Source organism: Telopea speciosissima, chromosome 2 (genome assembly GCF_018873765.1).
Source record: "Telopea speciosissima isolate NSW1024214 ecotype Mountain lineage chromosome 2, Tspe_v1, whole genome shotgun sequence".
Lineage (NCBI taxonomy): Eukaryota > Viridiplantae > Streptophyta > Magnoliopsida > Proteales > Proteaceae > Telopea > Telopea speciosissima.
The window spans coordinates 73340912-73368443 of NC_057917.1; the positions used below are offsets into that span (position 1 = coordinate 73340912).

At 41.6% G+C, this 27532-nt stretch overlaps 3 protein-coding genes and 1 pseudogene across 3 annotated transcripts; 2 read left to right on the plus strand and 2 right to left on the minus strand.

The window, feature by feature from the left end:
• The first annotated feature begins 52 nt into the window (after positions 1-52).
• Positions 53-10837, plus strand: LOC122652920 (V-type proton ATPase subunit c''1). Its single transcript, XM_043846805.1, has 4 exons — positions 53-252; positions 371-448; positions 10040-10210; positions 10309-10837. The coding sequence occupies exons 1-4, from the start codon at positions 140-142 to the stop codon at positions 10478-10480; spliced, it is 534 nt and encodes a 177-aa protein (XP_043702740.1). The 5' UTR covers positions 53-139; the 3' UTR covers positions 10481-10837.
• A 1745-nt stretch (positions 10838-12582) lies between these two features.
• LOC122649626 (pentatricopeptide repeat-containing protein At1g31430) lies at positions 12583-14838 on the plus strand. The gene has a single exon (XM_043842856.1). The coding sequence runs from the start codon at positions 12670-12672 to the stop codon at positions 14668-14670; it is 2001 nt and encodes a 666-aa protein (XP_043698791.1). The 5' UTR covers positions 12583-12669; the 3' UTR covers positions 14671-14838.
• Positions 14839-18361: 3523 nt separating this feature from the next.
• On the minus strand, positions 18362-24834 carry LOC122652003 (caffeoylshikimate esterase-like). Its single transcript, XM_043845619.1, has 2 exons — positions 23833-24834; positions 18362-18382 (listed from the first exon to the last, which is right to left on the minus strand). The coding sequence occupies exons 1-2, from the start codon at positions 24797-24799 to the stop codon at positions 18372-18374; spliced, it is 978 nt and encodes a 325-aa protein (XP_043701554.1). The 5' UTR covers positions 24800-24834; the 3' UTR covers positions 18362-18371.
• LOC122652004 lies at positions 20192-24855 on the minus strand (annotated as a pseudogene).
• Positions 24856-27532: the final 2677 nt, after the last annotated feature.

Sequence of the window (27532 nt, forward strand, 5' to 3'; positions counted from 1 at the left end):
TTACCTCTGGTGCTCGTCCACTTCGTCTTTATCTCTCTCTCAATTCAATCGGGAAAAGTGGAAAACTGAGTTGAAGTCCGTCTTGAACAGGAGGAAAGAAGGATTTTTTTCTCCTTGACGAATTTTGTCTGGTTCCGTGATGGCGGGAGCATCGAGTTCTTGGTCTCGGGCATTGATGCAGATCTCGCCTTACACCTTCGCCGCCGTTGGAATCGCGATTGCCATCGGTGTTTCTGTGCTGGGTGCTGCCTGGTAATCAGCCAATCTCTTTTTTTTCGAAATTATTCCTTTCCCCCCCCATATTTTACTGGGATTGCGATGGTTTTTGATTGAATTTATTTGGGACTTATTCTTATCTCAACTTCTATAGGGGAATTTATATTACGGGAAGTAGTTTGATTGGTGCTGCAATCAAAGCTCCGCGTATTACTTCGAAGAATCTCATTAGGTAAGCTGTTAAATTGGCATTGAGAATAAACAAGAAAGGAATGTGTTTGCTTTTGTTTCTCTAAATTAGATTTGTTTTGGTGATATATGTACTTGTTCTTTAGCCTATAAATGCTCGTAAGTGAAGATCAACCATGGTGGATAGTGCAATCTTTAGTCCGGCCGGGAATAGGTTTTCTTGGTTGGTACTTGCTGTCTTCATAATTTCTCTCTATACTAAGGTATAAGGTCCATCTATTAGATGAATACAGTAAATTTTCAAAGAGAAGATGAGTTTGAATGGATAACAGTTTTAATTGTCTATTGGTAAGCATGACTCTAGTATAGGAGCAGGGAATGAGCTGAAAAACCATTACTTTCCCTTGTCGACAGTTTCAAACTCGGTGTGCTTTAGGAATTTGTTTCAATGAAGGACCCCTCATGTGATTTTATGTTTTCTTTTAAAGTAGACTGGGATCAGCTTAATCCCTGAAACCCAGCTTGTATTGGCGTAATAACTTCGGACACCAATCTCACCCTGATAGGGCACCTCCCCTCATTAAATCGTGAGCACAAGGTTTGTATGATCTCCTGTATTGGGTTTATGACTAGATATAATGTGTTCCTTAGTTCCCAGAGTGGTAACCTTGCTCTAGAGAAGATCCTTTTTTCAGACTTACATTCATATTTCTGCCCAAGTGATGGCCTTTTTTGTGTGTGTGTGGGGGGGAGGGGGGGTGTTAATATATTCAAGTGATGATCTTGCTTTGCTTAATGTCATATTTCTCCACGTATTTTTCTGTAAAATTTTGTGGCCAATATAAATTTCTTCCATGCATATGCTTATTTTTTTATCGCATTTATCCTCTTATTCCTATTTCTGTGGAAACCTGTCAATTGAATTTTCTGTTTTTGTGTGTATACACCTAAAAACTTCATATCAAACTAGTTCTGCATGTTCTGAATTGCTCTCTACTTATCTGCCCTTATCCTTTGTGTTGTATTGAAGCCAGGTTCTTAGCAAGCTAGATTTGGACTAATAACTGTTTTTTTTTTAATTAAGACTAAAAAGGATTTTGGCTATGTGTGTGGTTCTAAAAGGGATCAAATACTTTTAAGGAATAACTGGCCTGGGTATATGCTTGAACATTGGCATCCGGCAGTGTATTTGGTATCACAAGTTTCTAAGAAGGCTAAGTGTATAATATTGTGAGTTTAAGTCTAGTTTTGATCTGTTTCAAACTCGATGGTGGCAGACTTTATGAAATTTCTACATCTAATGGATGAGAACAAGATGTATTATTGTATAGAACAGGCTTTCCTGTTTTTGGTCTTGTATCAATGCCAAGGATACATGACTAAGGATCACAAAAGAAGTTTTTACTTATGGAATACTTCATTGATTCAAAGGTCTTCGTGATGAATTGATAGGTGTGTTTAGCATTGGGATTCCATAGGAGCTATTTCGATCTGCTTCCTTCTTCTCATCTTTAGTGAATAGTGATTTCTTCTAATTTCAACTAGGTCTATGTGGAGTCTCTCTGCTTCTGGTAAGTCAATTGCTGGGTGTTTTCGCTTATTCTTATGGTTAATTATCTTATAATTGTTGGGAAAAACAAACTCTTTCCCACCTGTGTGCAAGTTAATGAAGATTCACAACAACCAAGAATGTGCAATGCTAATAACGCGGATAAATCAAATAAATCCAATCACAAAAGAACACATCGATTTTTAATGTGGAAAACTCTTCGAAGGTGAAAGGGAAAAACCATGGGACCTACTTCAAGTAAATCTTCAAGTACGATAAATAATGAGAATTACAACTTCTTCCTAATCTGCTAGAAGCTATCAAACATCAAGAACAATAAACCCTATTGGATTACAGAATAATTCACCAAAAAATGGTGGATTCACAAGAATACTGTATTTTTCATGTCTACCTGACGTGACAAACACAAAAAGAACTGCACACCTTTCCTTCTTTTGACAGAGAGAACACCGTCATGCCGAACCCAACATGAGAAACATTGAAGCATCCTTCTTTCTTGTTCTCGGAGCTGCGAGAGGATTCAAGGCAAGCACAACCATCTTACCTAAAAGGTTAAGCTGTCAGGAAGGGCGTAACGTAATGCTATATTTCTTTTAGATACCAGATCGGGAGCATCTCAAGTTTACGTCAATCCCACCTGGCCCTCCGCTCTGGTGGTATTGTCCCCACTTGGGCCAGACTGATTACCTCCCTTGATCAAGTGTCAACATACTTCTCCCCAGGGTTTCGAACATGAGATTTCCCATCTGGATTTGATACCACTAAAAAGAAAAGTTAGATGTACCTCCCTCCATTCCTTTTTATATATAAAGAATGTGAGATTGAGAAAGTGAGGTGAGTCGGTGACGTGAAAAAGCGAGGGGAGTTGGTTCTCTTCTCACCGACATCCAAATTAAGTGGGTGACGTCATGTTACCTCTTTTGGCTTCCCTATGAGGAGGAACCTAAAAGAGGTGATGTGAAATCATCCACTTATTTTTTTAATGGCGTTGAGAAGAGAACTAACTCACCTCACTTTCTCACGTCATCAAATTGCTTCACTTTTTCAATTTCACAATGATTTATGTTTAAAAAAGGAGAGAGTGGGTGCAGCTTACTTTTCTTTCTGTTGTATTATATCCACGTCTGTGAATCAATTTTACCATGAGCGTACGTGAGAACATTTTTTTTTATCTCCTGTGTTATCGTGGTAATGAGTGGAGAGAAGAAAATGAAAGAAAAGGTGCTCTCTCTCTCTTGCATTCCTTGTACTTGGGTTGTAGAGTGACGACATTCTCTGTCAAGGGAATGTACTGTGATTTATTCTTGTGTTTGTTGTGTCCACCCAAAACATTAGGGCATTAGGTGGAGAGAGCTCCCCCAGTATATGAAGGTACCAAGCACCTGAACAAACTGATATGGTACTGTAACTCCCAACATCTTAACAGTCCCTCTTACGTGTAGCCTCGGCATACCTGGTCCTACACGTGGACAAACAACTTATGGAGGACAACAAAGGGTCATGGGCTCTAATACCATTTTGGAGGTCCAACCCAAAACCTTATGAAAGGCACCAAGAACATGAACAAACCAATGTGGGACTATAACTCTATAACTCCCAACATCTTAACGCTTCTATATTAAGGTGAGAGTACAATATTCTTATGGATCCACCTGTTTTGGTTAGTTATTTTGTTATCCAAGTAGGATTATTGATCTTGATGTTACATAGCCTCTAGCATTGACTAGAGAGGATTGTAACACCATAATTTCTCATAGTGGAAAATTTATCTGGACTAGGTTTGTGTCTTTTTTTTTTTTAATTTCCTTTCACTTTGAAAGGGTTATTTACATCATTAAAAATTGGTGTGATATTTTGTGGTTGGCTTGATTTGATTCAGTGGAAATGGTATGTTTTTCCCAACAATAATTAGGGAATCGCATGCCTACATGTTGTTTTCTACATAGTTCAATTTCGGTATTCAACTGAAATTTCGACAGTTTATCTTGGTTCAACCATGGACAAAACGAAACCACTAGCAACTTAACAGGTTTACAAGGTTTGGGTTGAAATTTTGGTGAAATGGCCAAAATCGTTGAAATTTCGCTCGAAATAGTCAAAATTGTATACTAATTTCCAATTTTTATAATTCCACCAATTATGGCCATTTCAAGTTGACCCGTGAAATGGTCCAAATTTCATGCCTATTTTGCAGATTTCGACAGTATATCTCAGTTTTTTGACAAGGTCGAAATCCTGGTCAAAGCCTAAATTTGGAACCTTGGTTTTCTAAGTGAGGAATATGTTGGAATGGGGATGGGATATGCAATGCTCATAAGGTGGTACTTTCTTTTGGTGAGTATAGCACTGAACACATACAAAGGAAAAAAAAATTATATTAAACTCTAGTGGAAGAACTAGGGTTTCTGCTGTTTCAATGGTACCTTACTGTTATTGCTGTGATATAGGGGCTGCGGCCTACTGTTGCAATTTAAAAAATGGTTTGATCGAAGATTTACTTGTGGAATATGGTTGTCTATGTCTCTTCTACCGCTGCCCCTTGGAACTTGATTTCAGATACTTCCTGCTCTGGTTCTCTGCTGGTTCTCAATTGCGAGAACTAGGGTTGCTGAGTTACAGCTGGTATTACTTGACCGCCAGAGTATTCTGCCTTGCAAGATTTGCTGGTCTTGATTTCTGGTGAACTGAATCTTATCTTATCGTGATTGGGGATTTGCATGGTAGCAGATCCATTTTGGGTCTTTGGTCCAATGGGTTCTCTTTGTAATAGGTCACTTTAATGGGCCTATATTTATGGGGAAGAGGTAGGAATATGGGATTTACTTTATTAGGTTAGTTTGAGTCTTGCCTGAATAGAACTTTTATTCCTACTTTGGATAGAGTTTTAATCATGTTGGACACCTATTCTAACTAGTCAAGGTAGAGTTTTGGGTATAAGGGGCATTTATTCCTTTTATGGATAGGGTTTCCTATTTCAATGTTCAGGAACACTTTCTTTTCCTATCGTAAGTAACTTTTAGTTTCTATATAAACAATGTAAGGCTTAAAGCCTCTCTCCATGGTTTTTAATATTGAATAAAGCTTGGCTTGTTTTGTGTGATTCAGAATAGCTTTTTTGAGATGCAATAGCAACCCTTGGTTAGATGCGAAGGTAGGGCTGATGGGATTTCAGTCTAGTTCCAAGTGAGATGCTTGGCTCATACCTATCTTTTTTTCTTCCTTTCTTTTTCATCTTATCCACCATCAAATCAGGTTAATATTTTCTAATGTCTATTATGTTCTTGTACTCCCTACATGCTGGAAATTTCAATTTCTCCATAGTTTACTTTTGAGAATTCAAATCAAACTTCAGATTTGATAATCGTGTAGTGTTCCAAACATACCCACGATTTCAAATTTTGATTTTGGTGTTGATTTCTTAGAGTCCTACTTCATATGGGATTCTTCATTCTACTTGTTTTAAAGATCAGATTCTATTTGCTATTTCAGATTTATATTTTATAGTCACTTATTGAATCTAATATCTGATTATTATTCTGCTCTTTTGTTGACTATCAAATTGGACCTTTAAATTTCTGATTTCACTACTGTGCTGAAACCCTAAACTCTAGAGTCCTATTGCCAATAAGATTAGTCCATAACTCCATATCTGACCATCTGATTTCAACCAGATTGTGAGGACTTTCAACCAGAATTTCATTCCTATCTGAGTTGTTGATTGCAACTTGTTGAATTTCTTATAAATCTGGTCTTTTTCCCTTCACTGCGTTTCTGGTTTTCAGCTGAGTTTCTGAACCTTCCTTAGGCCTCTAGAAACCCATCAAATGGTATCAGAGCTATGGCTAGTAGTGAGCCAAGGCCTTCTAATATGGCCATCCTTTAAGATTCTATTAAACAATAGGTTGAAAGGGTCAAACAACTGTCTGACAATTTAGTTGTACTGAGGAGCAAAGAGGGAGTGTATTCAAAAACAGAACCTACTACAGGAGGATTGATAATACAACAAAGAAGGTGAAGCCAAAAGTTTCTTACTTTGCTGGACAGATGGAACCATGGCTATTCTTTGATTGGTTAGCTTCTCTAGAGGAATATTTTAGCCTCTACAACTTGACAGAGGAGAGGAAGCTTAGATTTATTTATTTGCACTTGATTGTTTTAGCTAAACAATGGTGGGGGATCCACAAAGCGAGGCATAGAGTTAGAAGACACTAGCCTAGGACTTGGGAAGAGACGAGGCACAAGTTAAAGAAAAAGCCCCTACCGGAATATATCCAAAGGAAGCTCTTCCTTCGACAAAATTACTACCAAAAGATTTTCAAAGCTGAAGATAACTTAAAGCAGCCATTTATGAAATTTAGTTCACAAGTAAGATTCATAGCTCTTTAATTGGTGGGTTTGAACCCCATAAGATATTCCATCGAAAGTCACTTCTGAAATTCCTTTTGAAAAAATCCTATTCCTAGTAGGATAGCCTTATATGTCCAAACATACTATTGAATCAAACTCACCTTTTGAGGAGTTATCTTTGGCCATACTTTTGACCTTCGACCAGAATTTTAAGCCCATCTGAGTTTCTGATTCTTGGTTCTCAAATTTCTCCTGAAATCTGGTTTCTAAACCTGTCACTGTGATTCTGGTTTCATTGGATTTCTGAACCTAGTAACCTTAGGCTTCTATAAACCCATCACCCCACTAGCAATCTATAGGTCGGACCAGGTGTCAGAAATAGAACAACTACTGGGAACCAATTTGGGGGCTGCATATAGTGTGGGAGCCAATAGCTGATAATATTTTGGGCCTTGCAAGGTAAAGAATAAAGTGAAGAGTCAGTAGGCTCTGTATTACATAGTTGCACACTTCTTTTCTTCTTTTATAAGATGATAATTTTGGTGTGTACCTGATGAGAAGATACTTCATAGTTGCACTTGTGTGAGGGCTTGGTGGGCCGTACATTCCAATCAATAATAGTTTTTAATCATCCGTAAAGTAATGAAAAAGAAATATTAAAATGATGAACCATACTATACATCGAGCAGGATCTTGTTCTAGACTATTGACTCTATATGAATGACAATATCTTGGATCAATGCCTTAAGATATCTGCAGGAAGAAAACACAATAGAACACTGGAGGTTCAATTTCATTTTGCATAATTTAGGCCACTCTCTTGTCTTGGTCCTCGGCCTTTATGGAGTTCAATGGGCTGATAGTTTTCATACTCTACCTGCAGCTGATGCAGATCGAAATATGAAGAAAAGAGGCCAAAACACTGTTCACTTGAACAGTGTCACATCCCCTCATTTTGCCTTGGTGAGAATATTATTAGAAGATTCTGTGGGGCCCAAGATCAGATTGCATGATGCTTTAAGCGTGAGGATTTAGAAGTTTAGTTTAGTTTCTAATTTCAGATTTAGATAGTAGGCTTAAGTTTCTATTTTTAATTAGACTTAGTTTCTGTTTTGAACCTTGCAACTTAGAGTTTCTATTTTAGTTTATTTACTTGTAACCCAAGTCTCAGCCTTATAAGGGACTTTCTAATTTTTGGTTTCTATTTTGGAGCTCAATCCTTGGGCCTTTATATATTGTAACCTGCCCAGAGAGGCACCCCACGATTTTATGAAATAATGCAGTTGCTTAGATTGCTTTGTGCAAGTTTGATTATCCTATTGTGAGGATGAAGTGCAGGGAACCTGTCTGGTGAGAGCCGAATCTCCTTATCCCTTTTCCCTACTTCTCCTATCCTCTCTTCTTATCCCAATCGATTCCCTTGTGTTGCTGTTATATTGTGATTGCTGTAACTGCTGTGAAGATCCTTGAAGGCTCCAATCAATTCCAAAGCTGCTGTTTCTGTTACCCATCGATTGAAGACTGTTGCCACTCCGTGCGATCTGATTTAGTGCTGCAGCTTCTGTGTCGCACATCTCCACATCCAGTGATCAGAACAGGCTAAGAAATGGAGGAGTTCTTCACTGCTGTTGGGGCTCCACTTGATCCCAATTCCAGCCCCTGCTGTTGGCTGGATTGCTCTGCAGGGCTTAACCTTCTAATTTGGTGTTGCCTCCATATCTCCCTGCTCCATCATCAGAATTGAGTGAGATTTTCTGCAGTGCTGCTACTCCATACAAGCATCAATCGATCCAAGTTTGGTTGAGTTCCAGTGGGTGGTTTGGTTCCTATTTACTAAGTTACTAGATTTTGTTTCTAAATTGATGTTCTGCTGCAACCTATCATTGATCCTACTGTAGAGTGGTTCTTAGTTGAACCCCTTTCTATATTAAGACTGAAGCCAGTGAATTACCACTGAAAAATCACCCTCCACAGTCATATCAGTCCTCCATTATTCAAAGCCAACTCCAATCCCTGAATGACTGCTTTTAATTCTGTCATGATGGAATCCGGTATGCCAATGAGGCTTGAGAAGACCAACATCACCACACCATCTTTGTTCCTAATCTTACCTCCAATACCAGCTGGACCCGGACTACCAACAGAGCTGCCATCCATGAATCAATTAATATTTAAAACTCAAACTACTGACATATTCATTTAGAGGTTCCAAAAGACTCATATTAAGACCACAAGAACGACTGAGCATCAACAAAATCCTTTGTGGGGAAGCCTGGGAATGCCAAAAAGAATCATCTCATCTACTTGGATCTTTCTGACCTTCCAGAGGAGGGTAGTGGTGATCTGGAACTGATAGTGTAGGGCCAAGTGGCCGTTGAGGTTCATAAATGCTAAGGTAACCGGAAAACCTTTGGCATGAGGCCTTTGAGTCTAAATATATCTGGTCAAGTTTTGGATCTCACTCCAAATTGTCAGACCATATTCCTCTCACCTGTCTGTTGAAGAGCACAAGACTCTTCTTCTGCATTTTCTCTTAACGCATCTCTTATTGTTTTGGTACAGGAAACGGTTAGATTTTGAAGGATCTTCAATGGGGTGACACCCCATTGGAGTCCTAATTTCCCAATATACTTAGATTGCACATTGGGGATAACCCCATATCAGATCGAATTTCTCTTAGACAATGGATACATTGGACATTGACTTGCGCAGAGGATTGAGAGGTTTTGAGATTCTCAAAGCTACTCATTGTCCTCTCATCGGGGACGTCTTTATTTTCTGAAAGTGTTAGGTTAAAAATTACATAAGAACTTTCAGAAACCCACAAACAGACCAATTGGTTAACACAGAAAAGAAAAAGAAAAAGAAAACAGAACAAAACAAAAACAAAAAGAAGCAGACCAATTAATTTATCCAAAAATAAAATATACTGAAAAAAAAACAGAATGATTTTCGTGTTGTCCATTGAAACTTGCTTAATGATTCATCTTAGTAATTATTTTTCTACAAATGGTTCTTTTGTTTCAGAAACGTTGTTCTAGTATGACCAAAGGGTTTAAGGAACTTGGCAACTTCATAAGGTTTCTGAATGTTTGGTCTGAACCTTATTTCAACCAAACTAGACATTCAGGTTTGCCAGTTTTAAAAGTACTCGTCATCATTCATATCTGGGAGGATGGAAATTTCCTCCTCCTGTGGGTCTTAGCATCATTTTCCTTTGTAGAAGTAAAACTGATAAAATCTCTAATAATTATTTAACTAAATTCTGAAAGTCGTACATGGTACACCCTTTTTAGAGGACTCCAATTATGTTGATTGTTCCTCTGCACTTTTTGAAACCTTGGTCCTTAGTAGAGGTTTACTGTTGCTCATGATCTCCTTGAAAATACATGTCTACAGATGGAAAAAATGTATGATTCCTTCCAAACCTTGATTGGGGTTATCTGCCCTAATGAGCTTAGAAATCATAAAGCTAATACCTACCCATAAGTGGAAACTTGCATGCAGGCACTTGTGTGTTGTTATATATGTACATGAAAATCAGCTGTGATGACATTTATCTCCACTGTACACTATGATAACTTGGATCTCATCTTTTCCTTAAGTTAGAAGATCTTTGACTTTGTTGATATGGGTTTAAGAAAGACCACAGATTTTTGGTAAAAGGACCCTTCACATTAGAGCTTGAGATTGTTTTGATGTTTAACTGTTTTCCAGTGTAATCTTCTGTGAGGCTGTTGCTATATATGGTGTTATTGTGGCAATCATCTTACAAACAAAGCTAGAGAGTGTGCCATCATCCATGATGTATGAACCAGACGCACTTCGGGCTGGATATGCAATCTTTGCCTCTGGTATCATTGTTGGTTTTGCAAACCTAGTGTGCGGGTATGTAACTCATCTTTGTTCACCTCTACTAGTGAACATTAATACTTACAATTTCTTTTAGCTTAATGTTATAATTTCACCCGTTTTTTTGGCAACAGAATCTGCGTAGGAATAATTGGTAGCAGCTGTGCATTGTCTGATGCCCAAAACTCCTCACTTTTTGTTAAGATTCTGGTAATTGAGATCTTCGGTAGTGCACTTGGGTTGTTTGGAGTGATTGTAGGAATAATCATGTCGGGTCAAATTACGTGGCCAACAAAAACTGCTTGAGTGGCCAATTGTGTTACAAAGATGGTGCTTACAGAACACGATTGCTTTTATTTGTATCCTGTTGGACTGTGCTGTACCATGTGCTTGTGGTTGTTCTGTCTTTGAAACAGTAAATATACCAGACGGACCTCAGGGAATTATCATTTATTCTTTTGCAACTGATTCGAAATTCATTTCACTTTATTTAAGCTTTCTGAATTCTGGATTCTCCAGAGATTGTGTTGATTTCAAGTACCCAGCTACCCTTGACATCTTTATCTATTGCAACCAACTGCCATCGTTGTTCTAGTTTTGCTTACGGGTTTTGTGTCATGCACAATGTTAAATTTGGCTTCTCAGTGGATTGAAAAGCTTCCCTAAAGATCGACATCTAATGACTACTTCACCCCGACAATGCAAGAGAGGAGCCAGGGGCTCTTATGGATCATCTATCATTTGGAAATGGGGATTGTGCATGTTTTACAAGATGTTTTTGTTGAATCTTGAAAGTCATATTTCATGGACAAGTAGTTCTAATTTGCCCATCTGAACCATGCGCCCCATTGATTACAGGAATCATTCGTTTGTTTTCAGTCAAATTAGTCAGAAATATTACTAGAATAAGTTTTTAGACCTCATTCTATGCACGAATATGATCCAATGAGTGGTCATGGAGAAAAATCATCATCTTTAATATCTATAGATGGAAAATATGCTGGAAATATTACCATCTTTACCATCTATGATGGCAAATATTCTGACTTCAGATGGATCTGTAGTAGTTCTGTATCCCTATTAAACCTGATTTACTCAACACCAGAGGCAAAATTTTCTCTGGGTGAGTGACATTATTCTGCCATGTGAGGTTTGATATGGCCAAATCAAATCACTGAATAGATAAAACCCTCTTTAGATAGTGTCCTCAGCACAGGTTTAAGCCCATCTTAACTTTAGGACCCACTGCCTAATTGATTTTCTACATTGTATTTTCAGTGTCATATGTCAAGCTAGTGGAAGAACGATGCCTTGGGGCTGTACACAATGGAGAGACGAGCGACCTTCAGATTAGGTATTGTCAAAATTTAAAGCCATGTTCAATAATATGTTTAAATTAACTGTTAATTTTGCTTATAGGACATAATGTTTTTGGATTGCTGTCTGGTCACATAGCCTCTACACCGGTGGAATTTAGCTCGTCTCCAGGGAGCCTAGCATGCCCAGGGTGCTGCCAGCCATTGGGCTGTGCTGCACACAACCCTAGGCATGTGCCGAGATGTGTGCGGCACAGCTTGGATGCCTCCTGGCAGCATCCTGGGCACTGGGTTCCTTGGAGACTATCCTAATCCACACCAGTGTGGAGGCCAATTAAAGCAGGGGCATCAACAAGGATGAGGTTTTTTATTTTTATTTTAGGTGGGGGGATGATAATTTTGCATGTTCCTATATGTGGGCACAAGATTCAAGTGACGACGGAGCGTTTCTTTTCCCCTACATATGAGATTACAAATTTAACATCATGGAAGTATTCATTTTTAGGGGCCATTGCTTAGAGCAATGGTCACTCCTCCTAGGAGCTCGCATATGCAGGATCAGCACTGAATAACGGCTCAAAGTATTCAGATTTCTCGTCAACAACATGAGAGCATTGTTCTAAAACATGGTATTGAATTGGGTGTATCAGCAGATATGTGTCGGTATTAATACGATATTCACAGCAATACTGGCTGAGAGCCTGAGACCAATACCAACAAGGATACCAATACTGTGTTTTGTAACAGTTCGTGAGAGACACATAAACAGTAACAACAAAAACAACTCAGTCTTATCTCAACTTAATGGAGTCGGCAACATGGATCGTAGAAAAAACAAACTATTAAGAATTTAAACGTAAAGAGAAGTGACATTCAATATCGACACAAATTCTAGGGTATCGGATTCTTTTCAGCTACGTATCGTTTCTTAATTGCCCAACATTCTGCTCTAGAGCTGAAAAAAAAGTGTATTTTCCTTCACACTATAAAAAATAGGCGTATGCCATTGAGTGCGGCGAGTACACGGTATTCCTCTTCACCCTTCAGCTTCTGATTCTTTTGAGAAAGAAACGAAGCGATCCTGCATAGCCTTGATCGTCTCCAACTCGACCATAACTGGCCCTAGCACGAACCTTTCATGGAAGTTGGGAAGAGAAGTATAGAAATTACACGTCCCTCATGTTCTTGCGACCTGTTTTCCTCTTATTTAACTTCATTTCCTATCGTTCTCTTTCAAGGCCACATATTTTCTTTTCCTCTTCCACCCGAAAGACCACAAGGCTAACTAAACAAGAATGTTTGCTTCACCTCCAAAACTGCAAATCCATGAAAGATTTGAAACAAATACAGTCTCAGATGTTCAGGGCTGGTCTTCATCAGAACAGAGATGCACTCAACAAGCTTATGGTCTTCTGTACGGACCCAGATTCCGGGAATTTACAGTACGCAGAGAGACTTTTCAATTATATTCAAGAACCATGTCTCTTCTTATACAATTTGATGATCAAAGCATTTGCAAAGAAGGGTAATTTCAGGACAGCTGTTTTACTCTTCGCTGGATTGAGACAAAACGGTTTGTCCCCCGATAATTTTACTTATCCATTTGTTCTTAAGGCAATCGGATGTTTGCGGGAGGTCATCGAGGGAATGAAAGTTCATGGTTTCATCGTTAAAACTGGGCTTGACTTCGACTCTTTCGTAAGGAACTCGCTCATGGATATGTACGCTGAAATGGGTTATACTAAAACATTGCAGAAGTTGTTTGAAGAAATGACTGACAGAGATGTTGTTACTTGGAATGTTTTGATTTCAGGGTATGTTAGGATTGGGAGGTTTGAGAATGCACTTACTGTTTTCAAAAGGATGTGTCGGGAAACTAGTGCCCTACCTGATGAAGCTACTGTAGTAAGCACTCTCTCAGCTTGTGTTGCTTTGGGAAACCTGGAACTAGGTAAGGAGATTCATGGTTATATTTGCAAGGAGCTAGAATTCTCAACTATAATTGGTAATGCTTTGTTAGACATGTACTCTAAGTGCGGAAGTTTAAGTCTGGCATGTAGGATCTTTGATGAAATGCCAATTAAAAATGTGATTTCATGGACGAGTATGGTTTCTGGTTATGTGAACTGTGGTCAGCTGGATGATGCCAGGGATCTATTTGAGAGGATTCCAACAAGGGATGTTGTTCTTTGGACATCTATGATAAATGGGTATGTGCAGTTTAATCGTTTTGATGAAGCTTTAGCTCTGTTTCGGGAAATGCAAATTAAGAGAGTCAAACCAGATAGATTTACTCTGGTTGCACTCCTTACGGGCTGTGCTCAGTTGGGAGCCTTAGAACAAGGGAAGTGGATTCATGGACATATTGAGGAAAACATGATCAGAATAGATGCTGTTCTTGGTACTGCTCTTATTGACATGTATGCAAAATGTGGGTGCATAGAGAAATCACTTGAGATTTTCGAGAGTGTAAAAGAGAGAGATAATGCCTCATGGACTGCAATCATCTGTGGGCTTGCTATGAATGGATTGACCAGTAAAGCACTAGAACTATTCTTCAAAATGAAATCTGCTGGTGCTAAACCAGATGCTATCACCTTCATTGGAGTTTTAAGTGCATGTAGTCATGGGGGATTGGTAGAGGAAGGTCGTTGCTATTTTGATTCCATGAGGAACGAACACCAAATGGAACCAAAAACAGAACACTATGGATGTGTGGTTGACCTATTTGGCCGTGCTGGGCTGCTGGATGAAGCTGAGAAGCTGATAGAAACGATCCCAAATGATAACTTTGAGGTTACGGTACCTCTCTGGGGTGCTTTGCTTAGTGCCTGCAGAATCCATGGATACGTTGCGATGGGTGAGCGTGTGGCCAATCGCCTTGTTGGAGTTGTATCTAGCAATTCTGGTGTTCATACCCTTCTTGCCAACATTTATGCTGCAGCTGACAGATGGGAGGATGTGACTAAGGTGAGAAGAAAGATGAAGGATCTTGGAGTCAAAAAGGTCCCTGGGTGTAGTTCAATCGAGGTAAATGGCATTGTCCACGAGTTTCTTGTTGGAGATACATCACACCCAGAGATGAAGGAAATCTATTCCATGTTGACTGACTTGGCCAAACCATTGTTAGGCTTGGAGGAAAATGTTATAGACAGGGAAGACATGATTCCAGCGATATAGTGCTTGAAGGATTATTTGGGTTTAGGACTGAAAATATAAGAACTTCCCTAGAGGACTACTTGAAAAATGGCGTCAGATTATCTTCATATGGTGCATGACTAACTGCCTAAACAAGTGTACATCTTGATGCTGATTTTTCAACAGTGAAGGAAAGACCGAGTTTCTTTCTTCAACATTGTTCATTAAGCAACATGATGGTCAGTCAGGTGCATCAGTAAGCAGTTCAAAATTTAGGAAGTTGAAAATCAGAAGAAAAGATTGAGCTTCATTGGATTTTTTGGTGCAGTTGGTGCAAGTGATTTTGACGTCAGCAGTTCAAAATTTAGAAAGTTGAAAATCAGCAGAAAATATCTTGAGCTTCATTGGATTTTTTTTGGTGCAGTTGGTACAAGTGATTCTTATCAATGTCTAATTTCATAAATTGTCCGACTTGTGAGGACCTAACATTTTTATTTGTTCATTGAAGGTTTTGGAAACAGCAAATCAAGCACAATTTTCTTTTCAACCTAGTTTTATACAGTTCAACAGTTGTAAGAAGAGGAGGATTCATACAGATGATGATTTTCCTGAACCATGATTTAGAGTTACACAAGCTATATATTAGCCAAATGGTTAAAGCAGCAAAGGAAGAGAATTTAAGGGTATCTTCATCAGAGACCCCAAGATATAGACTGTTTGATGGGTGCAAATAAGAAGTTCCAATGTTGAAGAAGAGCTGCAAGCTGCACTGGTTGGGAATGTGGGCGGGCCTCATTCTTATTTGAACTTAAGACAGCAGGAACACACTTGATTGGGAAGGCATTTAGTTAATGAAAGTTATACTCCAATCATAGCCATAGAAATCCTTTGGAAGGGAGAGAAGAAAGGGTTGCAGAGGAACATCTTAGGCCAACAGTTTGTCATTAACCGAGGTGAACATGCCCGTATAAGCCAAAGATGAACAGAACCAGAGATATCTCAACCTTTGGCAATTTTGCGCAAAATGGCCGCACTTGAGAGTTTAACCCAGACATTTTCCTGGCAGCCTGAACCTTATACCATTGCTTTACTTTTGCTCTTTTTCGTTCTTAATTGATTCTTCTTTTCCCACTTCCATGTAAAATTGGGATTTCTATACTCCAACCTTTGTTCGAATTGCTCCCAGGAAGGAAAAGAAAAACTTTGTTCGGATGAATCACATGGGAAATGGTATCTTGAAAATTCACAACACTATAAATCACCAACAACTGTGCTGGCAACTCGGTCTCTAACCACAATTTACAACATGAACACTCTCTATTCACAAATAACTAGACTCATTTCTCTCTTCTATTCACCGGGGGCAAAAAAAAAAATTTCTCTCTTGTATAATCTCATTCTCTCTGCCAGTTTGGATCACCTACCTGTACATGTACACTTCATGTACGATTAGATGATGTCTCGCCTTTCCTGTGTATGGACTATGGAGGTATCGGACCTTTATCCGCTGCAGTTACAGCAGCGCTGCTGTGTGCATCGTGCGGCAAAGCAGCGGCCATGTGTGCACAGTAACTGTACGTGAATCATATACGTACAGGTGGGTGACCTGGGTTCTGCAAACTACGTACATAAGTTTGCACATCCTGCTGGGCTAGGTAGGGTTGGGCCAAGGGGAAGCTAGCTCAAGCATGTAAAAGTTCATGGGTTCAGTTGGGCTAGAGTATCAAACACATTTGCCCCTGATCCTTCTTTAAAAATAAGTTTTTTGACCAGTATCGATTTGACATTGGGATCGGCAAAGTGTAAAATTGATACGGGATCGGCAAAGTTTAAAATCGATACGGATCGCCCGATATGAGTGATCCACATCAATACTTAGAACCATGATCCAAGATTTGGGAAATTTATGAAACACCCCCTGAAAATGGGTCAAAACTCAGATCACCTCCTGAAATTTGAAAATACTCAGATCACCCCTTCTACACTAACGGTGTTAATCTGCTATTAATTATTGTTGTAAAAGGACTATTTTAGCTTTGTATTAAAATTTTAGAATTAAATTTACAATACTACCCTTTACTTCATCTTCAACCTAAAATACCCCACCCTTTCCTCTCTCTCCTCTCTTCTCCCTCGCCGGCTAGTAGCCCCCCACCCCTCCTCTGCTCTTGCAACTTGCCCGGGGCTCCTCCGTTCTCCTCTGGTTTTCGTTCTGTGTAGAGCTTGAAAGAGGGAAGCGAGAGAGGGGGTTTCCATTTCATGAGAGAGAGAGATGTGGCCGCTGCAACTCTCCAAAAAACGGCTACAGTGACTTGCGCCCCAGCTCTCAACCCCACCCCACCAGGCGCTCAAATTTCATCTATGTTTACCTAGGGTTCTAGGGAACAGAGAGGGAAATAAGGTTCAATTTACTAAGACGAACACATCTGGGGGAAGATAAATATAAGCTCTCACACTGGGGAAACCCATTTGGAATTATGGATTGTACTAGTGAAGGACATACTGGGCAGAAGTTCATATTGGTTTAAGACAATTGGGTTTTTTTTCTTAAAAAAGAGTAGAAATCGAGAGAGGGAAGATGACTAGCAGGTTAATTGATTTAAGACAATTGGTTTAAAAAAAAAAAAAGAAGTAGAAATCGAGAGAGGGAAGATGACTTGCAGGTTAATTGATTTAAGACAATTGGTTTTAAAAAAGAAAAAATAGTAGAAATCGAGAGAGGGAAGATGACTTGCAGGTTAATTGATTTAAGACAATTAGTTTAAAAAAAAAAATAAAGAGTAGAAATCGAGAGAGGGAAGATGACTTGCAGGTTAATTGATTTAAGACAATTGGTTTTTTAAAAAAAAAAAAGAAAGGAAGAGGGAAGGGGTCTCCTCTGCTTTTCGTTTTCTCTGGAGCTTAAAATCGAGAGAGGGAAGAGGCCAGGGGTTCTCCTCCGTTCTCCTTTGGTTTTCGTTCTGTGTAGAGCTTGAAAGAGGAAGCCAGAGAGGGGGTATCCATTGGTCGATTGGGTGGTTGCTGGTTGAAGCCCACGCCCCTGATTTCCTGAGTGACGATGAGATGGAGAACAGTTTCACCGTGCTGGTTCCATGCTATGGCCGTGGCCGGAGAGAGCTGGTGGAGGTCAACAGCTCCAAGACCCAGTTTTTGGGTGCAACTGCAAGCCATTTTTGGATTGCGAGGAAGAAGACGACGGCGACTCGTCTACTTGAGATTGAGTTGCAGGTCATGTTAGGAAGAGAGTGTGAGGAAGAAGATAGATTTTGGGGTTTTTAGATTAAAGGGTAAAATAGTAATTATATAATGTTTAAGAGTAGTTTAGGATTTTAAATTAATTTAACTATTTGATTTCATCAGTTAACTAACAGTACGGTGTAATCTGAGTATTGGGCTCTAATACAGGAGTGATCTGAGTTTCAACCCATTTTCACTTTTCAGGGGGGTTTTTCATAAATTTTCCTTTATTTTATTATACCAAAATCGCACCGATTCTTCTTTGATTCAATTTGATTCGGTACAATTTTAAACGATTGATTTCAATTTTGGTGTTCGATTGTGATTTCATTATCGGTATTTGATTTAGTAGGTAATCTGCAACAATCTATCATCATTTTATTGAATTTCTTGTTCACTAATTAATTGATCTTCCTTCCCCGTCCCAATTGGGACCGCCGGCCGGAATGTAACACAGTTTCAAAGAGAGAATCTCTGGTGGATCTGATTATCCACACTCGGAGGAGCTAATTAGATCCATACCTCCTCACCCTCTCATCGATTCACTCCCTCATATCGGCCAACATGATTTGACCATTCTCCTTGGGTTCTCCCTGTATCAATGAATAGTACATTTCCTCATACAACTTCAAAGTTTTGTCTTCGTTCGACGACTTCTCGTACAGTATCTTCGAAGATTTTGGCGCCATCACACCATTGGCCGTCCCGTGCACCGTCAGGAACGGTATCGTCATCTTGGAGAAATTACTCCGTATGTACTCTGAAACCCTAACCAACTCTCTCATGGTTCCCACCCTTGGCTTCCTGGTGTACCACCGCGGATTCGAGACGATGATCTTTAGCATTTCTGGATCCTTGATGGCCTTTCCCACCATCTTGTTTTCGGGCTTGGAAGCCCACGTATCGACCATCCCGAAGAGGAGGCCGTACAAGAAGAGCTGCAATTTAGAGGGCTTCATGACCTCCGCAATCATGAAGAGTGGGGCCGAGAAGATCAGGCCCGTCCATGTGCCTGGCTCGGATTGGAAGTACATGAGCATACTGATGGCGCCGCCCATGGACTCGCCGAAGAGAAAGGCGGGGAGGTGGCGGTATTCGTCGCTGACGCGGACGGAAAGGAAGAAGGAGAGGGAAGTGGCGGTCATCTTCTCCATATCGCCAAGATAGCAGCGGAGACTCTCGAGCTCGGAGCGGCCGTGGCCGAGGAGATCGGCGGCGAAGACGGCGTAGCCCCAGGTGGCATAGTTGATACAAATCTTCTGGAAGAGTCAACCGGAATTGGAACCGTAGCCGTGGGTCATGAAGACGGTGGCTTTGATGGGGAGATCCAAGGGGAAGAAGGATTGGGTGAAGATCATGCCATTAGGGGTATTAAAGTATGATTTGGTGTTGCGAACTCCCTGAGAAGTGTAGTATTCATCTTCTGGCACGTCGCCCCAGAAGTTTGGTGGGACGGGCGTTTGGGAATCGGTCTTCATGGTTGGTTGGTGATGTTGCAGAATTGCAGGGGTGAGTTGGGTTTTAAGGTGGGGAATACAGAACAGAGAGCCAAACTCAATATCAACATCTTACAGAAAAAAGGAAAAGAAAAAAAAAAGAGAGCAAGATGACGATGGCAGGGATTCTGGACAGAAAGGAAAGCGGTTTTCACCAACTCCATTTCTGGTTTTTTCATAAGTTCTTTTAGCCGGTAAGGGTTGGTTGTGGATGACTTTAAGAGTGGGGTTCCACAGTACATACCCCTCAAGGGTCTTAATCCTCTTAAGTAAAATAGATAAAAATGGTTGTTGAATCATTTATTAAGTAATTTTTAATTGTTCTATTCATATTATTATTCACTTCTTGATGGGTTGTGTTTATGTATAGGATATTATAATGGGAGAAACAACACAACCTAGTCATGAGCGGGTGCATGGTCCCTGCGCCAAGACACATAGCAGTGTAAAATGACCATTATGCCCACATGGAAAGACAAAATTTTTTTACTAATCTATCATCATTTTATTAAATTTCTTATTCACTAATTAATTGATCTTCCTTCCCCGTCCCAATTCGGACCGTCGGCCGGAATGTAACACAGTTTCAAAGAGAGAAACTCTGGTGGATCTGATTATCCACACTTAGAGGACCTAATTAGATCCATGCCTCCTCACCTTCTCATCGATCCAGTCCCTCATATCGGCCAACACAATTTAACTATTCTCCTCAGGTTCTCCCTGTATCAATGAATGGTACATCCCCTCGTACAGCTTCAAAGTCTTGTCTTCGCTCGACGCCTTCTAGTACAGCATCTTCGAAGATTCTGACACCGTCAAGGCCGTCCCGTGCACCGTTAGGAACGGTATCGTCACCTTGGAGAAATTACTCTATATGTACTCTGAAACCCTAACCAGCTCTCTCATGGTTCCCACCCTTGGCTTCCCGGTGTACCACCTCGGATTTGAGGCGATGATCTTTGGCTTTTCTGGATCCTTGATGGCCTTTCCCACCATCTTGTTTTCGGGCATGGAAGCCCACGTATCGACCATCCCGAAGAGGAGGCCGTACAAGAAGAGCTGCAATTTAGAGTGCTTCATGGCCTCCACAATCATGAAGAGTGGGACTGAGAAGATCAGGCCCGTCCATGTGTCGGGCTCGGATTGGAAGTACATGAGCATACTGATGGCACCGCCCATGGACTCGCCGAAGAGAAAGGCGGGGAGGTGGCGGTATTCGTCGGTGATGCGGATGGAAAGGAAGAAGGAGAGGGAAGTGGTAGCCACCTTCTCCATATCGCTGACATAGCAGCGGAGGCTCTCAGGCTCCGAGCGGCCGTGGCCGAGGAGATCGGCGGGGAAGACAGTGTAGCCCCAGGTGGACTAGTTGATACAAATCTTCTGGAAGAGCCAACCGGAATCGGAACCGTAGCCATGGGTCATGAAGACGGTGGCTTTGATGGGGAGGTCCAAGGGGAAGAAGGATTGGGTGAAGATCATGCCATTGGGGGTATTGAAGTATGATTTGGTGTTGTGAACTCCCTGAGAAGTGTAGTATTCATCTTCTGGCATGTCGCCCCAGAAGTTCGGTGGGACGGGCGTTTGGGAATCGGTCTCCATGGTTGGTTGGTGTTGCGTGTGAAAACCTCCGATGCTCGGTTCGCCCACGGATGGACCTGCAAAAATCAAGCGATGAGCACAAGAGAACCGGTGTGGCTCCAGCCTAAGACTCTCCGATGCTCAAGTTAGGTCTCCAATGCAACAGCGTAACTGCGTAGTAAAAAGCCAGATGATCGATGGTGTTCCATACCTGGGTATTTATAGAGTGAGGAGGAGATGAGGCGATTGGGAGAGTCCTAGTATGGTAGGAGTCCTTCTTTCAGAAGGTTCTCCCGCGTATAGCGGAGTGGAGAGCTATTTTCGGGGTCGGACTCTTATTAAGGTAAGAGTCCATGTAGAGTGCGATTCCGTGTTGTGCTGGGATCGTGGCTCGATCCCTATCCTGTGATTCTCGGGATCTGCTGACGTGGCCCGGAGGTCCCCGGTGGGGTGCTATGGCAGCTTCAGTGGAGGAGGGCTTCATCCTCAGAGGTCGGCCCTGGGGGTCGGCAGAGGAGGTCGGCAGAGGAGGTCGGCAAGGGAGGTCGGCCCGAGAGGTTGGTCTCGGCCGCAAGCTCGACCAAGAGTCTATGGCTGACCTGTATGAGCTCGGCCTCAGCCACCGGCTGGCTCGCTTGAGTCTGGCTCTGTCAGGTGACTTAGCGGAGATGGGGTCAGCCCGGTCTCCTGCTCGGCCCAACTAGGTTCTCGGACTGAGGTCGGGTCGGCCATGTGGCAGCCTCTGATAGGAGGGGTGTTTTATGCCTCATCACAGGCCCCCCACTCATCAGGAGTCGGCTCGGCACTGATGAGTGAAATTTCCTGGTCTGCTTGTCTGGAAAATTTTTGTGGTCGAGCCGAGCTTATTTTTATTTTTATTTTTTTTTGGGGCCAGACTGCCCATCTTGTAACCGATCAGTCGGCTTACAATGAATGAAAAAATTTGTTTTTGCCAGAATTTGTCTAAGTGTTTTAGCTCGGCGCTCTTAACCTTCTTTTCCTTGTGTACTCTGTTCTATTTGTGGCCGAACTGTCGAGTCATTTTGCTAGCTGAGCTTAGGAACTTGTCTCTTTTTTGCCCATGCCTCACGTAGTCGGCGGTTCGGCCATGCCATGCCCGAGGTCAATGTGATCCTCGCCTTAGTTGGTTAATTCGTCGTTCCCTTCGGTCCGATTGGACAGGCTATCATACAACGGATGCGTGACCGAGCATCCTTCCTGGCCGAGCTTTATGCCTTAGCTTAGTTTTGAACTTTGTTAGGCTCGGCCAAAAAGGGGGATGTTTGCTCTTGAGAGGTCGGTCGGGTCTATTAGGGCCGGTCTTACGACTTGGCTGCCGACCTATGAGGGTCGGTCTTTGAGGTCGGCCAGGTTTATGAGAACCGGTCTTACGACTTGGCTGCCGACCTAGGAGGGTCGGTCTTTGAGGTCGGCCAGGTTTATGAGAACCGATCTTAAGACTTGGCTGCCGACCTAAGAGGGTCGATCTTTGAGGTCGGTCAGATTTATGAGAACCGGTCTTACGACTTGGCTGCCGACCTATGAGGGTCGGTCTTTGAGGTCGGCCAGGTTTATGAGAACCGGTCTTACGACTTTGATTTAGGAGCTTGCAAGGACGTTAAGTGGCGGAGAAAGACTTTATTGAATCAAATGTCGGAGCTGAAGCCGAATACAAGCATTATCAGTTATTGGAAAAACTTCTTCAAATTTTCCGAGTTCCAAGGTCTCGGTACCTTCTTGCCCCCCGGAGTCTGCAAGCGATACGTGCCAGGGCGAATTTGCTTGGAGACTATGTACGGGCCTTCCCAATTTGGTGCTAACTTTCCTTGCTGCCTCGGCTGGGATGCGCTAAGCTTTCTAAGAACAAGGTCCCCTTGACGGAAATGCCGCTCTTTTACTCTTGAGTCATAGTACTTTGCCGTTCTCTGTTGGTATGCCGCGTTCCGGAGTAGGGCATTTTCTCGAACTTCATCGAGGAAGTCAAGGTTGGCTCTCAGTCCATCTTCATAGGTCTTCTCATCAAAGTTGAGCACTCGGTACGATGAGGTCATAATTTCAACCGAGGCGAGGGCTTCGGTCCCATAAACGAGGTGAAAAGGACTCTCCCCAGTTGGAGTTCTTACTGTCGTTCGATATGCCCATAGGACACTTGGGAGTTCTTCCACCCATCTCCCTTTGGTCTCATCTAACCTTCTCTTAATGCCGACGAATAATGTTCAGTTAGATACTTCGACCTCATCAGTTAGTAATGTTGCAGAATTACAGGGGTGAGTTGGATTTTAAGGTGGGGAATACAGAACAGAGAGCCAAAATCAATATCAACATCTTACCGAAAAATAGAAAAGAAAAAAAACAGAGCAAGATGACGATGGCGGGGATTCTGGACAAAAAGGAAAGCGGTTTTCACCAACCCCATTTCTGGTTTTTTCATAAGTTCTTTTGGCGGGTAAGGGTTGATTGGTGGATGACTTCAAGAGTGGGGTTCCACAGTACATACCCCTCAAGGGTCTTAATCTGCTTAAGTAAAATAGATAAAAATGGTTGTTGAATCATTTATTAAGTAATTTTTAATTGTTCTATTCATATTATTATTCACTTCTTGATGGGTTGTGTGTATCTATAGGATGTTATAAAGGGAGAAACAACACAACCTGGTCCTATGCTGGTGCATGGTCCCTGTGCCAAGACACATAGCCATGTAAAATGTCCATTATGCCCACATGGAAAGACAAAAAGAAATTTACTAATCTATCCTCATTTTATTAAATATCTTTGTTCACTAATTAATTGATCTTCCTTCCCCGTCCCAATTGGGACCGCCGGTCGGAATGTAACACAGTTTCAAAGAGAGAAACTCCGGTGGATCTGATTATCCACACTTAGAGGAGCTAATTAGATCCATTCCTCCTCACCCTCTCATCGATCCACTCCCTCATATCGGCCAACACGATTTGACTATTCTCCTCGGGTTCTCCCTGTATCAATGAATGGTACATCCCCTCGTACAGCTTCAAAGTCTTGTCTTCGCTCGACGCCTTCTCGTACAGCATCTTCGAAGATTCCGGCGCCGTCACACCGTCGGCAGTCCCGTGCACCGTCAGGAACGGTATCGTCACCTTGGAGAAATTACTCTGTATGTACTCTGAAACCCTTACCAGCTCTCTCATGGTTCCCACCCTTGGCTTCCCGGTGTACCGCCGCGGATTCGAGACGATGATCTTTAGCTTTTCTGGATCCTTGATGGCCTTTCCCACCATCTTGTTTTCGGGCATGGAAGCCCACGTATCGGCTAACCCGAAGAGGAGGCCGTACAAGAAGAGTTGCAATTTAGAGGGCTTCATGGCCTCCGCAATCATGAAGAGTGGGGCCGAGAAGATCAGGCCTGTCCATGTGCCGGGCTTGGATTGGAAGTACATGAGCATACTGATGGCGCCGCCCATGGACTCGCCGAAGAGAAAGGCGGGGAGGTGGCGGTATTCGTCGCTGACGCGGATGGAAAGGAAGAAGGAGAGGGAAGTGGCGGCCATCTCCTCCATATCGCCGAGATAGCAGCGGAGACTCTCGGGCTCGGAGCGGCCGTGGCCGAGGAGATCGGCGGCGAAGACGGCGTAGCCCCAGGTGGCATAGTTGATACAAATCTTCTGGAAGAGCCAACCGGAATCGGAACCATAGCCGTGGGTCATGAAGACGGTGGCTTTGATGGGGAGATCCAAGGGGAAGAAGGATTGTGTGAAGATCATGCCATTGGGGGTATTGAAGGATGATTTGGTGTTGCGAACTCCTTGAGAAGTGTAGTATTCATCTTCTGGCATGTCGCCCCAGAAGTTTGGTGGGACGGGCGTTTGGGAATCGGTCTCCATAGTTGGTTGGTGATGTTGCAGAATTGCAGAGGTGAGTTGGGTTTTAAGGTGGGGAATACAGAACAGAGAGCCAAAATCAATATAAATATCTTACCAAAAAAGAGAAAAGAAAAGAAAAAAAAGCAAGATGACGATGGCGGGGATTCTGGACAGAAAGGAAAGCGGTTTTCACCAACCCCATTTCTGGTTTTTTCATAAGTTCGTTTGGCGGGTAAGGGTGGGTTGGTGGATGACTTCAAGAGTGGGGTTCCACAGTACATACCCCTCAAGGGTCTTAATCCGCTTAAGTAAATTAGATAAAAATGGTTGTTGAATCATTTATTAAGTAATTTTTAATTGTTCTATTCATATTATTATTCACTTCCTGATGGGATGTGTTTATGTATAGGATATTATAATGGGAGAAACAACACAACCTGGTCATGTGCTGGTGCATGGTCTCTGCGCCAAGACACATAGTCGTGTAAAATGACCATTATGACCACATGGAAAGACAAAAAATTTTTAGGGTGCGACAGTCATTTTATGCAACCATGTGTCTGGGTGTAGAGGCAGCGTGCCGCATGCAACCAGGTAGTGTTCTCTTGCCCTATTATAAATTATTACAACAATAGTTTTCTTGCACGATCGTACAAGGACATGCATGGCCTACATTGAGTGTAGGTTGATGGGCAAGAACCCCCCCTCCCATAAGACAGGCTCAATAGGGGAAATCTCTCGTGCACGAGTCTTGTACCCTAATTTATATTATGGAAAAGAGAATGTTGCATGGTTGTGTGGGTCCTGTGCTAGCACGGGCCAATGGGAGTGAACACCCAAACATTCAAAATGGGGGTAGGGTGGTAATTTCACACGTTCCTCTGTCTAGACTCTAGACATAGGGACACGTAACCAAGCAGCGTTCTTTTTCCCTTATACACATTCTCTCTCATCCATAAGCTTATTTGTATATTATAAATTAGGATATAATGGGTTTTTGTCAAATGCTCCCCTCAAAATGCCCATTTGTCCAAATGCCCCCTTACAACTTTTCTAATTTTAAACTCCCCCTATTTTCAACAAATTGTAGCATTTGGTCTTGTCCGTTAATTTGGGACGTTAAACGTTAATTTTAGGATATGTAATGATCCAAATGCCCTTGTGACAAAAACCAACAAAAATTAAAATGTAAAGTGATCAAATTGCCCTCATCTTCCCCAAATGGTTTAGGGTTTGAAACTGAAAATCAACCCTAAACCATTTGGGGAAGATGAACCCTAAAATCAAACCTCAAAAATTGATATTGCAATGAAGAAAGTTTCCCATGAGTCAAGACAAGGGATGAGGGAATTTATTGCTGAGATCGTTTGTAGAGATGAAGTAATTATCCTAATTTCAGAAATCTCTGCAAATATACCTCTCTAAGCTCAAAAAACCCATCAATTTGCTCTCGAGAAAGTTAAAGCTTCTGCTGCTGCTACTGTATTTGTTTTTCCTTCTTGTCTGTTTTTCTTTGCCCTTTAGATCCAAAAAAATTCTCCAGAAGATAGCAAAAAGAGTTTCAATTTCTTTTTCCATTTCTTCTTTACTTTGTTAGCCCGATTTCAGTATCAAATCATATACAATGCTTTACCAAACAAAAAAAAAGAAGAAGAAGAAAAGGAAAAAGAAAATCTCAAAAGGATATATAGAGCACAAAGATAAAATGTTAAAAGACCAATTTCTTCCCAAGCTCTCTTTTTTTCCTGCAATTTTCTCTAAACTAGAGAGCAACTTCAGCCTTCAGGGACACATTAAACTCCACCTGCTCAACCTCCCACCTCACCTTTGCTACTACTCCATCGTGCACAGGCACATAATCCTAATCAAACAAAAATTGAGGTGGAGATGAGGGCAAAAAACCTCTCTAAGCTCAAAAAACCCATCCCAACCCAACTTCCAATCCATCCAAATACCATAAACACCCCTTCAAATTGGATCTTATCAGGTTGCAGACACCCTAAGACCTCTTCCTTCTCCGTGGATCAAAACCAATCCAACACCCATAAAAATGGTGATGATGATAATGCTGCAACTCTCACCGACATCGATCACTTCGTCTTCGAAAACTTCAATTCCCTCTACTGCAACACTAACAACAACGATGGGAATAAGAACAGCGGTGGCGCGGCCACCGCCGCCGATCAACGTCGCAAAACCTGTAGTCCCAGAGCATTCCTCTTCGAATCACCAAGATTGGGCGACGCAACACTTCACGTACGGCCATCGAATAGGTTCTTTGTGTCACCCAGCACATCTAATTCACTACTGGAAGAGACCCGATCGACCTTATCGGGTGAAACTGGATCTCAGCAACAAATTCCCTCATCCCTTGTCTTGATTCATGGGAAACTTTCTTCACTGCAACTTCAATTTTGGAGGTTTTATTTTAGGGTTCATCTTCCCCAAATGGTTTAGAGTTTGATTTTCAGTTTCAAACCCTAAACCATTTGGGGAAGATGAGGGCAATTAGGTCACTTTATATTTTAATTTTTGTTGGTTTTTGTCACAAGGGCATTTTGGTCATTACATACCCTAAAATTAATGTTCAACGTCCCAAAATAATAGACATGATCAAAATGCTACAATTTGTTGAAAATAGGGGAGAGTTTACAATTAGAAAAGTTGTAAGGGGACATTTGGACAAATGAGCATTTTGAGGGAGGCATTTGACAAAAACCCTATAAATTATGTAATTTATATTATAAAAAAAGA